The sequence below is a fragment of the Gymnoscopelus microlampas genome, assembly GCF_963454915.1.
Source record: "Gymnoscopelus microlampas genome assembly, chromosome: 20".
In the NCBI taxonomy this organism is placed as follows: domain Eukaryota; kingdom Metazoa; phylum Chordata; class Actinopteri; order Myctophiformes; family Myctophidae; genus Gymnoscopelus; species Gymnoscopelus microlampas.
In genome coordinates, this window is record NC_139957.1 from 18,701,947 (window position 1) to 18,720,785 (window position 18,839).

General features: G+C 41.6%; 2 protein-coding genes across 3 annotated transcripts; one reads left to right on the forward strand and one right to left on the reverse strand.

The window, feature by feature from the left end:
• Positions 1-411: 411 nt before the first annotated feature.
• Positions 412-1,740, reverse strand: LOC311036030 (kelch domain-containing protein 3-like; the record flags this gene model as incomplete). Its single annotated transcript, XM_084044555.1, has 3 exons — positions 412-429; positions 862-940; positions 1,121-1,740. 3 exons carry the CDS (start codon positions 1,738-1,740, stop codon positions 412-414), a joined length of 717 nt encoding a protein of 238 aa, XP_083900681.1.
• Positions 1,741-4,675: 2,935 nt separating this feature from the next.
• foxo3a (forkhead box O3A) lies at positions 4,676-18,313 on the forward strand. Of its 2 annotated transcripts, XM_084044240.1 has the most exons (4): positions 4,676-5,783; positions 6,196-6,457; positions 14,508-15,833; positions 16,244-18,313. In XM_084044240.1, exons 1-3 carry the CDS (start codon positions 5,503-5,505, stop codon positions 15,828-15,830), a joined length of 1,866 nt encoding a protein of 621 aa, XP_083900366.1. In that variant the 5' UTR covers positions 4,676-5,502; the 3' UTR covers positions 15,831-15,833; positions 16,244-18,313. The 2 variants fall into 2 exon arrangements, with proteins under 2 accessions (XP_083900366.1, XP_083900365.1); XM_084044239.1 differs by having other exon boundaries at positions 14,508-18,313.
• The last annotated feature ends 526 nt before the right edge of the window (positions 18,314-18,839 follow it).

The window sequence follows — 18,839 nt, forward strand, 5'->3', positions numbered from 1 at the left end:
TAACATATGGCTTTGTTTTTTCTGTGTGGTTTTAGTTTTGGTTTTAGCGCCTTCCTTTCCCAATAACTCTTTGAAAAGGCTCTCATGTCGGTTCTGCAAATGAGTCCTCATGTTGGTAGTGTTAAATGATTTTACACAGGATCCTCCTTGCAAAACTTCGCCATCGCAAGTATTGCATATTGCAATTCTTGGGTCGTCGGGTTTAACCTTGAAATGTGCCCAGACGGCCGACATCTCTGTCTTTTTTTTATCCTCTCTTTACTTGGTTTCTTGTTTACTTTTGTCTCTCGGCCTGACTTCCGTGCGCGCGCTGTATGTGCGCTTAACAAGTTTAGTGCCCCTCCCACCACACGCACACCCTCCATACACACACGCACTCTCTCACACTCACATGCACACACACACACACACTCACATTGAGTCCTGCAGCTGCAGTGCAGCGAGCAACGAGACACAGGGGCAATCATCGGCTGTTCACATCGGCGCAATTTTGATATCGGACCGATACCGATTAATTAAAAAACGACTATATCGGCAGATATATATCGGTTGGCCGATATATCACGCATCCCTACATAATTATGTTTTATTATTTCTGGATGGTAGTCATTACTGCCAGGTTTTTTCTTATATTAGTGTTTTTAATATAATTTGGGCTTGCTGTTTTTGTGTTTCTCTTTGTTTATTCAGTTGTTGGTAGTCATGGCTGCCAGTTCCCACCTGATGTTGTGGGAGTTCAGACTGCTCCACACCGTACTGAATGACCGCTAGCTTACATAACGTCTTGAGACTAGGACTCAAGTCTAAGGCATACAGGTCATCGGCTGTTTGTTTTCTAAAGAGGAAGATACGATCTCCCACCATGCAACAGCACATCCTCAACGCCAGAGACGGTCCTTTCCCCTTGGGCTCGACCTTCTTCCAGGAGAAGCTCTCTGGACTGAATTTCCACAAATCATTTAAGTCTCGCTGTACATATTTGGGGTGGTAGGCTGGGAAGCCTTCACCACCAAATATGTACAGCTCTCCATTGTAGGCAAAGGATACATGACACTGGCGTCTTTCTGGAAGAAGCTTTGCAGAAGGTGTGTTCAGCCAGCTGTTCGTCTCTGTGTCAAACACTCTGATGCTGTTGTAGTATTCCTCCCTCAGCCCCCCGTGAAACACGCCCCCGAATATAAACATCTTTGTCCCGATGATGGTGGCAGAGTGACACTCTGAAGCAGGTGGCTGCTTGCCTCTGGTGTTAATTAAAGACCAAACCATCGTGGTGGTGTCAAACTTGTACATGTCATTAGTATAGCTAACCATTGATCTCGTAGTGTGTCCTCCATGGACATACATGACCTTCCCCAAGACACAGGCTGAGTAGCCGTGTAACCTCTCCTCTGGAACAGCCCCAGAAACCTGTGGTTTGAACCATCTATGGGTGTCGACATCAAAAGTGTGAAGCAGGTTGCAGTACTCAATTCTACCGTAGATGTAGATGATATCTTCTATCAGCACAGCTGTGTGGCCATAACAAATAGAGGGATATTCAGGGGGTCGTTTTCCTATACCAAGTGTCACTGTGGGCAACTTCATCCAGCGTAAAGACACTGTGTTGAAGACCTGAGCATCAATCTGAGCCTTGTTGTTCTCGTCACTGTTCGTTCCAAAGTAGTACAGCTTGTGTCTCACTGCTACAGCAACACAATCTTTCTTTGGTGATCCTTTCTGATGCAATGTCCATGAAAACATTTTGAAAGTGACAGCTAACGGTGAATTGAAGTAGAAACCTGCTGGTTTCCTGCTCTGTAGAAGAATGAAGAGCTCAAGAGCCAGAGAAAAGAAGAACCAAATAAGTACTTTTAGATTCTAGAGCATGTTTTAGAATCTTGGTCAAAGGGGTCTTGAAGATAACAGTCTTGAAGAGATTATGTGGTAAAGAGTTGAGTCTTGGAGAACGGGATCTGTTGGAGATTCTTGAACTCTCTCTGAGGCTGCAGTGCTTTTTATCCTGCTGGCTAGTTTGCTTATGACATCCCGTTGAGTTACAGTATATCCATATATGGCCTCACAGTAGGTCAGTCATGCCCAAATATGGGCTCCCTGATCTCAGAGTTAGATGCAGAGTTAGATGCATCAGGCAGCGCCATATATGGAGTTCTAAGGTTATATATGATCCATGACATATAACCATGACATCAGAGATCTCCGTATATGAGTATTAAAGAGACAAGGACAGACAGATATAGAGATCTCCATCTATCTATAATACAATTTGAATCTGCGCCAGAATGTCGGTTGTATGTACGTTGCGACGTTGCATCACTCTTACTGTTACCAAGACGACGATGACGATGAGACGGTCGTCCCGAATATGGACACAACGCCAGTGTGACGTAACGCCAGTGTGACGTAATCTCACGACAGCATGACATCACATCCTACCTATAAATTCTAGGATGCCGTCAGATCGCACCAGTTCGACGGCTTCCACTTTCAAAGCCTGCCGTGGATTTAGGAGAGCACAAAACTCTCTCTCACACTGTGAGGTGCCTGTAAGGTGGCACTGCAAAGTGAACGACGCGTCACGCGGCCCGAACTTCTAGTATGGGCACAAAAGGCAGACAGACAGACAGACAGACAGATATATATTATAATATAATCAAGTACATCAGCTATTTTCTGACTAAAGTATGCGGTATATAAGGCTGAAATGGTTAATGTATTTTTTTTGAATAATCTAAACTGGTAGAAAAAGACTCGCTCACTGCATAAAAACTTAAAGGAAAACTCCTTAACAGACTTAAGAAAATATATTTTCTTTATTCCACATTTCAGTCCTAGGACCTTTGTCAGTGCTATAGGGTGGCACACAGACAAATACACTGCTTTTATATTCTAGATCAGCTCAGCTCAGGTGCTGAGGATCACTACTCAGGGTCGGTTAAGGTGGGGCGTGGACAGATCATTGCAGACGACAGAACCAGGGTTATACAGTGTTGCATTAGAATCATGAAGTTCACCATACAAACAGTTTACACATACTGTACAACCATGTCAGCATTCTCTTAATAAACCTTTTATGTTTATTATTAGAAATGTATATGTTAACAATTGATGAAGTCACGGTAATCTGAATTTGCTGATCCAGTGTTAATGATGTAGCTTAATCTCAATTCATAATCTATATTATAGATTATGATTTTTTTTATTTCTTTATTATTATAGATTCTATAATAAAGAAATACGATCTTACTTATCCCTAATGATTCTAAACATATTGGACACCCTGTGGTTAATGTACATGCAGTATGTGTGTACATCTTCCTTGTACAGAGGAATGCAGCAATGCAAGATTAATATATTATGTTATCTTTTCAAATTATTTTAATTTTACTCTGCACTTTTACATAGTGAACATATGTACATATCATGGATGAAACTATTGCTGAAACTATATGCTTATCGTTCTCAACTCCATGTAATGGTCCAACTGTACTTTTATACACCCCAGGAAAGAGGGAATCTATGAAAATGTGTATTTCTTTGGAAATGAGATTCCAAATGGGTTTTATGAAGACATTTATATTTTAAATCATCTCTATTGAGATGTATTTATTTATGTTTTTTAAAAGTGTTGGTTAAATTAATTAATTTTCAAGTTGTATATGGGTACAACGCTGTAATAAATTCAGTGACTGCAGAACAGACTCTTGTGGTGTTTTTTGTCAAACACATAGCCTAATATGTGTTGGAATTTATATTTGTCAAAACCTAAAATGTGTGCTCACTGCTTACTGTGTTATGTTAAATTTCAGTTTATTTAAAAGTTTCTTGTGCTGTGAGTGACTGAGCCTTATTTACCCTCCTAAAGGTGAACTTGATTTTGTTTAATTGTTTTAAGGTTCCTAGAAACTTGTATACACAAAAACATTATTGTTTTTGTGTATACAACATATGTGTAATTCTGATACAACACTGTGATTCCTTCTTATTCGTAGGCCTACTGTATGAATCGATTATCAAGACAGTAGCAGCACTAGTCTCGAAGGTTTTACAGCAAAATACCACAGGAAACAAAACATGATTATTTATTGGTAAGCTAACAACTCAATTCTATACTATCTTGCACGATGGTTCTGCGCAACAAAATAAATAGCCAATCGACGCGTTGTGAGCTTGTAGATAGGCTATTTTAGCCACACCAGTGGTTCTCAACCTTTTCAGGCCGTGACCCCCTAAAATAATCATATTTGAACTGGGGACCCCAACCCTGACAAGCACTTGGAAAAGCACTTGGAATGTAGGAGTTGAGGCATTCAATTTAATTTGACAAGGTTCCACAGAAAAATATTGTGAAAATAGCAGATCTACAAGTTCACAACACCTCGCAACGTGTAGTCTACAAGTTGCAAAGTGTTGTGAGCTAGAATAGTCGATCTACAAGTTGTAGATCGACTATTTTCACAATTTTAGCCTCTTATATTATTTGACAACTTGGCCAATGTTTGATCATTTTTTATAGTATACTTTGTTGATTACTTTTAATGCAGTAATGGCCTGTGTGTGGGGAGTACCCAGATGACAGTGAAGTGACCCCCCTTGGGGTCCCAACCCACAGGTTGAGAACCACTGAGCTATACACTGTCGCTTTAATTTGAGTCCAATCCAGGGGGCAGGTCTCTTCTCCTGGACAGAGCGTCTGCGTCTCTCTCTACAGCTATGATTGAATGAACTGGGCTCACACTGCTTCTTACCACAGAGGTTGCCTTGCTGGACAACGGTCAAGATGTGAGGGCTTGTACCGATCGAAACGACTATCGATCATTTTCGAGAGATGGTGGCTTGTTGAGCCTCGATACATGTCTTGCAGTGTTTTTTTTTTGTTAGGCCTATTGAAAAGAATCTCCGCCTTGATGGTATCAGTGCTGCACACACACACACACACACACATGCGACTGTATGGCAGCTCTGCACGGATGCTAAAGAACTTGGGGAAAGGATCTGGTCAAGATGGCAGCTATAAATACGGAATGATGATAAGGTGATGCAGTGACATTCGTACCAATCATTTTAAGACATGCATGGCGACGGCGTACAATCGACGGGCGCTTGTAAAGGAACGCCGTTTGGATTCCTCCTCCCAGGACTCTTTTGTGACTCTTCGTAACTACACACGTTCCAGTGAATTGCAATGCATTGTCCAGGGGTGGGGGTGTGGACTTATGCACATGGAATGGTATTGTTTTTGATAAATCAACAAATGGATGCAAACTGGCACGGTCTATAATTGTGTATATAACACCGCTAAGGGCTTCAACGAGACGGCAGGCGCACGTGAGAGCCGTGGAAAGGTGTCAATCTGCATATCGTGCATAGTAAACTGCATAGTGCATAGTAAACTGTTATCGAGGCAAAAACACAACATTGATGGAATGCGACTCGGATCGTCTTCGTGCGTTGTTGTAACTCTACATCCCTTTGTGCAACGACCAAGACACCATCACGAGAAACATGGCCGAGGCGTCGCGCCACGAACACCCTCTAAACGTTGAAATAGACCCAGATTTCGAGCCCCAGAAGAGGCCACGGTCCTGCACATGGCCCCTGCCTCGTCCAGAGTCTGGTGGTGCGGGCAAGGCTGGAGCCAATGACACTGACGTCATCCCAGAGGAAGAGGATGATGATGATGAGAATGGCCTGATCGCTCAGAAAGACAGCAGAGATCCAAGCGCCACCAGCACACAGCCCCTGGAAGTTCAGAGGACCCCCGTTAAAGAAGATTCCACCGATGGGTAGGCCTGCCTGTCACATATATTACATAATCGTCTAAATCGCAGTAATTTGAGATCATCGCAATTAATTTTGCATGATCGTCATAATCGTTTCCATGTTGAAAAATGTTCACACATTTTCAAATAAAACAAAATCAGAAATGGCAGATCTACAAGCTTACAACGCCTCAAGATCAGCAATTTGTTTTACATTGTATAACATTATTAAATATCAAGATTTTCTTTGAATATTTAAGTTACTTGTCATACCTGCCCTGTGCCATTTTAATAGGAAGCCTAAAAGGCAAACAGACATTACATTTGTATTCACATGTGCCAATGTTAAATGCCAACACACACAATCAAATCGTTAACCGCAATTATTTGAGTGGCAATGAATTAATCGTCAAACTTAAATTTGTAATCGTGACAGCTCTACCGATGGGTCCCCGTCGTCAGCATCCACACAGACCCCTGTCACGGGTGGTCTCGGTGGCTCGGCGTCCCAACAGTTGAGAAAGTCCTCTGCCCGCAGGAACGCCTGGGGCAACTACTCCTATGCAGACCTCATCACCCAGGCCATCGAGAGCTCCCCCGAGAACAGGTTGACGCTGTCCCAGATCTATGACTGGATGGTGAAGTCTGTGCCATATTTCAAGGACAAAGGCGACAGCAATAGCTCTGCTGGCTGGAAGGTGAGTGGTATAGTGACTAGGTTTGGGAGCCTTTTTAAGGATTTTAACGATTCCCTCTTAATGGTCCGATTCCTTAATAATGGTTCCCTTTAACCATTCCAAAAGGGGTTCCCAGATGGACCCTTACAGGTCTGTAACACTGAGAGTGTACAAATGGACCCATTTGTACACTCAGAGTTATGGTGGTCCTTGAAATGTAAAAGTTTGAGAACCACTGGTATTGTAATTATATAGCAGATGTGAAGTCCACATACCAGCTCTGACTGTGTGATGAAACCGGTTCCAAATGTGATGGAACCGGTTCCTCAATGTTGGATCGGGGTCCTCCGATTACTCCGGATCCCAACCCTAGTAGTGAGTCAGTGACATGCTTTCTGTTGTCAAAACAAAGACCCATAGTGTACTGTACACGCTCACTATCTGTCAGCCTTTTATTAGATCCTTGTACAGTAGACAGGGTTTAGGATGCACTATTGTTCGCAGTGGCATCTTATCAAATAGGGCTAATCACTAGGATTAACACATTGAATACTTTGTAGAGTGATTATGTGGTCTGTACTCCGTGGCTGTAACGTGGACTTTCCTATTGCGTGCATGTGGCTTTGTTCTCCCTGTCCTTGTGTGTAAATATGTACTTTTGTCACTGTATGTGTATTCGTCTCTGTATCTGTCCACGTATAATATGCCCCTGAACCAATGTCACCAAGACAAATTCCTGCACAGCTACAGCACAGTGTTTGCTGAATAAAGCAGGTCAGATTCGGATAACGACTGTATGCAAAACTTTTAAAGAGTGACGTTTGGATGCTTTATGATTTGTCACTATTTGGGTGTCTGTGTGTGTATGGAGCTTTAGGATAGTGTGCACTGTTGATAACCAGCAGTGACGTGGAAGACATGGTGCAGTCTGATAGACACAGGGAGAGTTGTCAAATGACAGTAATGTCAAATGACATCTAACCCATTCCAGATCAGTATTGCAGTCACCTTAATATGAAACTGCAAGGAAATATAACCTAGTTAAGACTTATGTCAAATCCAGTCCTGGACCTCCAGATGAAGCTAGGGCAGCAACTAAAACGCCACCATAATGCTTAATTTATGTGACAGTGTGGCACACAGAAAATAGCAGATCTACAAGGCTTAGGAAACCAATTAATCTGTCATCATGGAATGGAATCAAGTCTGATGAAAGCTGTGAGCTTTGCAGGATTAAATTGAGGTTTATAATTCTGCACAACTAAGATTTGAAGTGTATGGCTGTTTGTGGGAGAAGGTGGGGGAATCTTCATGAGAAAATGACATTAATTATGACAATGGTAATGTTCAAACTAGATGAAATGTTCATCATAAGATGCTCACAAAGTATATTTGTGAGCACCAATGACAGTAATTATGCAATACTGTATTTTAGTTATATAATATATACAGCATTGCATTGCCTATTTTAATTCTATCTTGGCTTACAGCTAACAGTATCTGGCCATTGAGGTTTGCATCTTCCCTTGTAGTGAACTACTCTGCTTGCATAGTAAAGGGTTAATGTTAGGGTTTCAGAAGTGCTGACATCAGCATTTGCTGGGAGATGCTATTTTAGCAGTGTGTGACATTCAGCAATTATCTTTAGTTTGTCCCATCTTCTCTCTGCTTGGGAGGGACAGCCTGCATAATTTTCCTTTAGGTTATGTGTGTGATCATCTGTAATCATGTTCAGTCTCTGACTGGTGTGTTGTAAATACAGATAACCCCCCTATCTCCCCTGGGAATGCCATAATAACAATAATAACATACATTCTTCCTCCAGTGATGGCATTTGGGCATTGCAGCAATGTTTGGCTATATCTTGCTAATTGAAATCAGATTGACACTGAATTGAAACAGACACATATTACAGATGTGTGCTACTTGATCGTGTGCTCTCTGGTCTGTGTACAAGGTCCCAGATTAGAATTCTAATGCTAACATCACAGCCTGGGTAATGCCATTGGCTGCCGCTCACCACACCATCTTTCCATGTGGCCCCGGCACCAAGAATCAATCAGCTGACTATAAATTATGTAGGTCAATGTGTAGCAATGTGAGAGAAGCTTGCTGTTTCACTTTGGATGTGGCCTTGGCTAAACTGGCATGGCTCCATTCCCCTGCTCAGAATGAGGCTTTGCTCAAAGGGTGCTGCAGCACTGCTGTGGCTGTGTGGGGGGAGGGGACAGGCAGGAGTTGGCCCTTTGTGATTTATCTTTTAAAATGCTTGCATGTACCCACCAGAAAACACAAAATGGGACATTTCTCAGCAGCTGAACAAATACAATGCGGCATGTCATTTCTACTCAGCTGGCCCTGGTAGATTTAGCTACCATGCACCATTCCCCCCCCTTTTACCAGTCATAAAATGCAGAAATGTTATGTCATTGGTCTTATACTGTATAGCAATGCTATGTGTGCAGCAAACATCAAGCTAAAACCTATACACTGAAATGTTATTGTTAGGTTGAAGTATTTATATTTCCTCTAACAATGTTTTTTTTAAATGAAGTCAATGTGAAATATCTGCTCTATATTATTTATTGTATTTCCTCCACTGCTAAAATTGGTAGACATATCTAATGACAGCCTTCATGCCTGTTGACATTCCATGATGCACCTTGAAGTGTCCTTTGAAATAAATATACTCCAATCAATTTAGTTACTTGTAAATTCTGACCCTTTTTAAGGTTTGAGGGAAACATGCTGTTTACAGTACTCTGAGGTCAGCGCTCTGTGAGGTTACTATCCTTGGCTAGACAAAATGGATTCTATGACCAGATTGACTATGACAGTGTCCAAAAGTATTCATTTTTGGATAGTGGTTTAGTAAAAATCTAATCTTAAAAAGGTAGGTTTGGCAAATTAGTCTCTTGCATAGTTTACTATTAATAATAGTTTTCTACTGTACTTTGTGAAAATGTCCTTGACTAAAGAAATTCTAGTTGACTAACAGTCATTGGAATTTGTTGACTAATCGATTAGTTGATTTAATCAACAGATCTGTAAATACTGTTTGCTGTTACAATCATGCAGAGACCAAGCATTCTACTTCAGATTTCACAATGGCTACTGTCTATTGAAAGTCAGTGACTGGAAGAATTAGAGTTATAAGAAGAAAACGTATGCCTGTCTGCAATTATATAAGCATACAGTATTAATAACAAAACGTACGTACCCTTTGAATTGGAGGTTTTTGTGTCAATGAATATATTAGTAGAAATGTGAATTTGGAAATACTAGAAGATGAGAAGGCATATATTGTCTATTCACTAAAGAAGACACTAGGGTTCTCAAACTTTTCTGAGCACTGAACCCCTTCTGTCTCAAAGGTTCAACTAAAGTACCCTTAGCTGCACTAGAGGAAACAAAGGCCATCGGATCACAAAATCAGAGTTTAACCCATTGAGACCTGAAGCCGATTCTACATGTCTCCTAAATCTGCATTCTGAAAAACGTATGTTTCTATATCAGTGGTGCTCAATCTTTTTCATGTCAAGGACCCCAAAATGATATGTATTTGGCCGCGGACCCCCATCAAAATATTTTGTTCCAGGGACCCCCAGAAGCAAAGATTTGAGTTAAAAATGTTCACTTTAAAAATATATATATTCAAAGATTTGCACACATTTTCACAAATGTTCAAAAATAGCAGATCTACAAGCTCGTATCGCGGCACTCGGTGCCGCGCTATGAGCTTATATATCTGCTATTTTTGAATAGCCCAATGTGTAAAATATAGCTTTTTTAGCTCAACTCTAAGGATGACATAGTTCCAGGTCTCAATGGGTTAAGTTTATCTTCCTGTGAGCATGAGGGCACCAGGCACGTTTCATGGCAACACTCACTTAAATCGATATAGGCTCTTATTTATTTTGGTCATGTCACCCCAGCAGCAGCAATCGTACGGACGTTTCGGCCCACCGGCCTTCCTCAGCGTATAATGACAAAACACAGACTTTGTGTCACTTATAAAGGGACCTTGGTGCCACGCACAGAACGGTCCGGGTAACAACATAATCTGAAAATCACTTTTAAACAACAATCACGTCACTTTTTGTTAAAAAGTGACGTGATTTTCAGACTGTGAACCGTGCACCTTGTACACATGTACTTTCGAACTACCCGTCTGATGAGTGCTTGCTTCTTTCCTTTTCAAGTTTCATGGCAATCCACCCCTTGGATTATGAGAGATTTTGTGTGCAACTGGATATTGGTGTATTTTGGCCCAAAGGTATTTGGCACTACAGACGGGGTCATCCTCTCCAGTTAATCAAGTAGTTTTAGAGATGCATATCTTGTTTGGGAGCAAGTGGTGGACAGACAGAGGGACAGTGGGACCAACGAACATCGCTGTCCTTTGAGTTACGTGGTTAGTGGGGATAATAATAATAATAGCGGGTTTACTTTATGTTTGGCCTGTATCAAAAGCAAATTAAATAATATTTTGCACAAATTATAAATGTGCAGGTTGTGACATTTTTGTTCCTGCAATATCACCACAAAAACATATAGGCAATAACCAGCTCACCAATAGCGCAATTAACGGTTGTTTAACTGAGCAAAATTATGGCACAAATACACATACAGTAGGTTCTCTGCCTCGCCTCACCTCACCCACAGTATGGTAAGCATGTGTAGGCTATATGCATGCATGTAGGGCTACCACCTAGTAAACATACAGCCAACTAGAAAAATGTGCTCCTCGGAGCACAGGTCTCTGTCAGGCCAGGTAGTAGAAGTAAATCTTAGCCAATCAGGATAAAATAGGAAAAATCGGACACATCCGTCTTGATCACATGACTATAGAGATAATGTGTACAGATTAGCGTGATGTTGGGACAAAATCTGTTTTGCATAAATTGGCCTGGTGGCGCTATAACAGGAAAATGTGAAATGGGTCGCATTTCTTCCTCAGCCTAGTTGGAAATTGAATGTGCGTGCAAAGTAAAAATGTGAATTGAATAATGTAGAATGGCATTTTTTCCTTGGCCTAGTGGGAATGTGTGTGCAAAAGTTCACGGTAATCGGACGCTGCGTTCGGACCACTCCTGCAGAAGCCAATGTTAGCCAATCAGGATGGAATATGAAAAATCCGACATGCCTTGATCACATGACTTTAGAGAGATTGTGTTCCGATTGGCGTGATGATTGAACAAAATGCCTCGGAGTAATATCCAAAATAATAAGTAATATCCTCCTGGTGGCGCTAAAACAGGCTGATGAAAAATGCCGATCGGTCCAACGGTGCCGGAGATTAGCTGTCCACAGACGGACAAACACGCACACACACACAAGGACGGACGGATGAACGGACGGACAGGGGCGAAAACAGTCTCAGCCACACCTTTGACCTGGTGGAGACGATGACACCCAGGACACTAGATTGCATGGATGTGAGTGGGATTGGCAAATTTAACCAAAAGGACCTGTAAATAAACACTGATGATTTTACTGTGTATACCTCTAGAAGTCTACAAAGATAAAATATTCTCTCCACATTGAATATGTGTTTGGTACAAGAAATCATCAGGGATTTTGGCAATGTCTAAAAACCTGTGTTACCATTCATAGTTTTGAGAAAAGTATTCCTTTTGTTCCTGAGAAGTGGTCAAAGTTAACAGTGTACGTGAGTTGTGATTTGAATATATGGGGTCATTATGCAACAGATTAGTGCATTTGTCTTCAAATAAACCATTACTGTGTCAGCCCATTTGAGTAAGCGTATCGGGCAAACACTAAATCAGTCAAATCAGTTTATTAGAGTTTTTGGAATCCAAAGTCTTTGATTAGATTAAAAGACAAGCTACCTTAGATCACTCAGTTGATCTGTTCTATTTGTCATCCAAGCCTGTAAGTGCTTATGAAAACACACTGGAAATTGATTTAGTTGTGATAGAACTAGTCCATGTTTAGTGGAAGCCATCAACCCACAGAGTAGTTGAAAAATGAGTCCAAGATTGGTTGAGTGAGAAACAGCCAAACTAAATGACCATTGGTTTATTCTGAGTGCTGACAAATCCCATCAACTGTGCCAGCTTACACAGAGGGAACAAAACATTTAAAAAGAGATTGAAAGTACCTGTGTGTTACGGTAGATATAATAGTCACGCGCATTGTCCTAAGTGATGAAAGTGCTCGCCAGTTGACTAATCCTATAATTAGCTTTGAGCAAGGGCTTTGCTGGAAGTTTGATGTCAGCAGGCCAGTTCATTGACTCATATACATGAGAAGACCATGGCCAGTGTTCACTAAGTGATGTACCACCATTAACAAAGCCAGAGAGATTTCAGTCAAAGTTACCTTTACAGATCGCCAGCCGTATTTGTTGTACATGTATGCTATATGCCCATTGCAGACCAGTCAGATTTGAGTTTCCAATCAGGGCTGTATGGTAATGACTAAAATGGTAATCCTGATTATGTTGCTAGATATTGTAATCAGTTTTTATTCATGATTAGTCTCAATTATTATTTTAAATGTTATAATAATTGACAGTTTTCTATAAGAAACAAAGCAGTGAAGTAGTGCCTATATGATGCTTTATATTTGCGATGTACAGCTTTAGTTGGCATAGTCCTTCGTCTTATCTTGATTCTTTTTGTGATGCTGGGCTGTGGACTTTGAATAGGCCCACCGTGGACCCACGTTAATACAATTTTGTGAGAATTATACTGGACCTCTCCCAGAGTCCTCTTGTAAACGTTTAGTCTTTTTTTCTGCAGAGATCACTGCAGTTTCTTTTCTGCTGCTGCAGTCTCATTTAGTTGAGTCCAAGCGCGCAGACTCCAGCTGTTTAATTTTGTACAGTGAGTGTTGAGAGTGTCTCTGGGGAAATCCTATAGACCTTTCACAGAAGCCAAAAATAGGTCATAGTGTGAGGTGCAGAGAAGATTCTTCTTAAAAGACCGACACTTGACTCAAACTGCAGTGGTTGTATTGTCCCCATAGGCAAGTAGTAGTTCAAATGAAATTCACAATTCAAGCCCAAAGACTATCCAATTAGGTTAAATATATTGCAAAACAATGGCTTCACCATACGTATAATTTCCAGATCGGTATGTGTTGTTGTACAAACATTATTGTTTTGCCGTCAAGTCCAGTCATTTGTTTTGCCCAGATTACCCTGTAGGCATATACGGTTCAGTGTTGGCAGAAACAATTTTGTCACAGTCTTTTTATTCATTTATTTTTCATAAAAAACAGAACATTTGCTGGTCTCCCTCAGTGTTAATGTAACTCCAAGAGTGTCTACAAATGGAACTAAATTGACCTGTAATGGTCCATTTGGTTACATTTGTAGACACACTGAGTTAGATTGGGATTGCAGATTTTACTGTGTTTGACCTCTCTTCATTATAAAGGGAGGAAAGACATGCACATCCACACCCAAGTTGGGCAGGTGCGAAGCGAAAAAATATAACATGAAATCTAAAAGAGAACGCTTGCTCGCTCACTGTGGGCTCCAGTTGTAGAATTTCTTATTGCACCGGAGTGCTGCTGTGACGTTTCGGGCTCTCGCCCTTCCTCAGACTGAAGTGTACACAAAGAGACACCCATAATATACAAAAAACATGATCACACAATGCATTGCAGCTGTTGACATCAGACACATGACCAACGGCCAATCTTGTATGATTAAATACATCACTGCATTAAAAAAGGGGATGGAGGCCCTATAAGTGTCAACATGTACCATTCTATGTATGACAACCTAATATTCATACACAAACCAATATTCACATAGGCCTTAACAATAACATCATATGTACACACTAGGGCATATAAACCACTTGAATACTCACAGTGTAACGCACTCTAATTTTTTTCAATAGGAGACAACAATAGGAGAAGCACAGACACAGAACTGAGGAGTATCAGAGACCCAAACTAACCAGAGACTATTTATAAAATGGGGCGAATGTCCATTTCTTCATTTAGGCCCTTGGGTGGCATCGTGTTAAGAGCATATATCCAATATAATTCCTGTTTTCTTTCCATGACCTCTCTTCATTCCTATTTGTTTCAGAACTCCATTCGACACAACCTGTCCCTCCATAGTCGTTTTGTCAAGGTCCAGAATGAAGGAACGGGGAAGAGCTCCTGGTGGATGGTCAACCCAGAGGGGGGGAAAGGCGGTAAAGCCCCACGGCGACGGGCTGTTTCCATGGACAACAGCAAATACATAAAGGGTGCCAGGGGGCGTGCCACCAAGAAGAAGGCCTCGCTGCAGGCAGCCCAAGATGGCAGCTCGGAGAGCTCCTCCAGCCTGTCCAAATGGACGGGCAGTCCCACCTCCCGCAGCAGCGACGAGCTGGACGCCTGGACGGACTTCCGCTCTCGCACCAACTCTAACGCCAGCACGCTGAGCGGCCGTCTCTCCCCAATCTTGGCCAACCTGGAGCTGGACGAGGTGCCCGATGATGATTCACCCCTTTCCCCCATGCTTTACTCCAGCCCCAGCAGCATGTCCCCCTCCACAGGGCCCACGGGGCTGTCGGACTTGGCAGGCACCATGAACCTCAACGACGGGCTCTCTGACAACCTGATGGACGACCTCCTGGACAACATCAGCCTGACGGCATCCCAGCAGCCTCCTCCTGGTGAGGAAGAGAACAGCGCCGATGGGGAGGGGAGCTCTGTGTTTACCTTCAGCTGCGCGGGAAGCGGCCTGGGTAGCCCCTCTGGCAGCTATGTCCCCAACTCTCTTTTTAGCCCTCCGTCCATCGCAAGCCTCAGGCAGTCGCCCATGCAGACCATACAGGAGAACAAGCAGACCACCTTCTCTTGCGTCTCCCACTTCAGTGAACACCAGACCTTGCAGGAGCTGCTCAACCTGGAGTCTCAGAGCCCCTCCAACGTCATGCTCACCCAGTCGGATCCCCTGATGTCGCAGGCCAGCACCGCCATTGCCCTGCAGAACTCCCGTCGAAATGCCATGTTACTCCGCAAAGACCCCATGCTGATGAACCCGGTCAGTGCAAGTCAGGCCCAGGTTTCTTCAGTGCCTGGTTGGCAAGCTGGCTTGTCAACTTCCGCCAATGGAGGCTTGGGGTTAAGAGCTGCTGACGCCAAACAGCATCACCTGAAGTCTCCCAGCAAGAATGCCTCTATGCAGCTTGGTTCAGCCATGTTGGCTCCGGACCGCTTCTCTGCCGACCTGGATCTGGATGTATTCAATGGCAGCCTTGAGTGTGAAATGGACTACATTATTCGCAACGAACTGATGGATGCGGACTGCCTGGACCTGAGCTTTGACTCCAATGACACCTCTTCTCAGAATGCTAACAGGAACGCAGGTAGCTTCTCAGGCTCGAAACAGACCTCACCACAAAGTTGGGTTCCGAGCTGAAAGGTAAGAGGTCTGAGTCCTAAAAGGTGTGAGGAAGGGAAATGTATATTAGCTTTCATCGTCCTACATTGTGCAACTAGAGGGAAGAAAGAATATGTGAAGGTGTATTCATGTAGTGTGAACCCCCCCTCCTTTTTTTTCTTTGATGTCACAGGCATTACTTTTGGTACTGTATTTTAGTGTCAAAGACACTGTGGTGTCTTCACAAAAGAGGAAAGGTTTCTTTTAAAAAGATTATTGTCTTGGCAGTATGAACAGCATTACTGACTGGTTCGTATGGAAACGAAGGACCTTTTTTTTTTACGCTAAACATCAACTCTTGTTAGTCTCAGGGAACCATTCATATCACAAAGTGATAACACGAAACTGATGACGATGATGAATTATGTTTTCACACCCTGCTTCTTCTCCAGTTCCACACACTTTTCAAACCTGCACCAACAAAGTTTTTTGCCAAACCAGCTGTCAGTCAATTGGGGATGACAGCCTGTTTACAGAACAAGCTGCAGAGAATGTTACATGATGTTTCCGTGGAAGACACTTGATACGTTATTTTCTTTTTTTGTTTTGTTTCGTTACTTTGAGAGACATAGCCTAAGAGGACTAAATGTTAAATAAGAATTGTTATTGAATAGCTTTCTTTCATCAATGCACCACATCATGCACCAAATATCAATCTCTAGAGGTGAAGAAAAAAAAGTTTAATCAAGGTGTGACGCGATCTACATTGTGTGGTTTTGTATGTAATAATGTTTTGTTCTTATTTTGAGAATTTAACCCTGTGATTTTTAGTGACATTACTGTGAATTCCATTCCTTATAAAAGAAAGAAAAGATAATGAGCTGCATACCGGACATCCTGATTATACATTATTCCTGCTGCAGCTCCTTTTCCCTGTTTCCTGCACCCTCTTCCTCCCTCTGCAATACCCAAACTACCGTACAGTACTCAGAGTTTAGGACAGATAAGACACTATTTATAATCTACAAGATCTAAGCTAGTGGAATACGAATGCTGGTCCTCAGGGACCCTTGGTACTACTGTTTTTCTATCATATCAGGCAGATGATTGCATCCGCCTGGTGTCCCAGGTCCAACTATAGGCCCTAAAGGAAATGGACACCAGTCGCAATCCTGGTTGTATAGGAAACTAAGGCCTGATCTATGCTTAGTCGTGCGTCGGTGTGGTGCATCGACAATGGAAGATCTACAAGCTCACAATTTGTGAACTTGTAGATCGCCAACTTTTAATGCGTGACACACTTTGCAACCATGTATAAATCGGGTGTAAGTGTCCCTGAGGATTAGGTTTGGTAACCGTAAATTTAAGCTATAGTTGCCATCATTTACATTAGCAGTCACCTCAGATCATTCAGTACGGGAATAAAGATCACCATCACACTCAGAGATTCCAGAGCACTTAAATATAGTATTGTAGTGTCCATACATTTTTTGGGAGAGTACTTGGTGCTATAAATAAGATAGCAGGGTGTGGCTGCATATAGAGCAGCATTCGTAGCCTCCCTTTGTTATCAGCACTATAGCAGGTGCTGGACAAATGGTGTTTTTGTTTTGTTTTTGTTTTTTTTACGAGTTGGAAGTTGTATGGTAACTTAGCATTTTAAGTGGGTGAAAGAACAACCACAATATTTTAATTAAATATTGCCAAATGTTTCTGCATTTTAAATAAGTGGGAACAGGGAAGGAGGAGGTATGCAGTGTATAGATCCAGTGCTAAGGGCGAATAATTTACATCAGCACAGTTTTTGTAGGAACAGGAGGATAAAGTTTGAGTTTACATGTTTTTTGCCAGCTGAAAATGACAAAAGTTTTTTTTTTCAGTGAATTCTTTATTAAATTCTTTATTAACTTTACCATCAGTGTTTCAGGGAAGACGTTTATTGAATGTTATTTTTATTTTATTTTTTACATTTAGATAAAAGCATTTCCATTAAGGATGTGTGGTTGTACTATGGTAGGTACTGTGTGTACGCACTTCTGTTTTAACTAGGCCTACATTGTGTCTATTTTAAGCATTTATTAGCACATACAGACAATAGCAAATAGTCTGAAACTGTTAAATATTTCATTTTGCATTTTTAATTTACAGATGCTACTTTTAGGGTTAAGTAACCCTAAAACCAAAGGGTTAATGGGTAAATCCAAACATGCCGCATTGAATCAGATATGTTACTGTGGTGTATCAGAAATATTGGATTGATTAATGCCATTGCTCCTTATTTTCTTTCAATGATATTTAGCTCCATTGTAGTTTCAGATCTAGACCTTTTGTATTGTCATGTGGTGTAATTCATAAAATGCAACAGCCAAATATTTGTTTTCAAGGTCACATTCTCTGATCTACAGTATGTTTGAGTAACACTCACTGCCAATGTCCATACTGTTCTTTTCCCTATTGCTCCTACAAAACAAAAGAAAGAACAGACTTTACTGGGTGAATTTCCTATTGCTATCTTGGTTGTATCAGACGGTGCATGTAAATAAAGCTTGAAGAAGCACTGAATTTATGCCCTGAGTTTTTAATGTACATTTTGTTTTTTATCCGTACTGAAAGCACCACACAGCTGCAGACATGATTCTGCCACAGAGCAGGTGATTTGCTGTTGGATAATTACATCATGAGCTGAGCACCAATCATATGCTGTATCCAAGAAGACTGGACATGCAGTAGCTAAGTGAAGATTTATTTATTTATTTTATTAATATGAAATAGAAGATTACTGAGATGAACACCGCTCAGTGCTCAACAATCTCAATCGGCATACGTTTCTATAGTACATTCATTTTCATATATATTTTATCACTGCATATTGTGCAGTATCTTAAAACCCCAAGATTATAGGAAATATATTGTTATGCTCACATCAAAGGAGGGCTCTGATGCAACTTGAGAGCCATCTACAGATCAAATGGAGTCATGTCTTGCTGATATTCAAGTGTCCTCAGGAGGACAGGAAATGGGGAGAAGGGTCTGTTGTAGGGTAGTCTC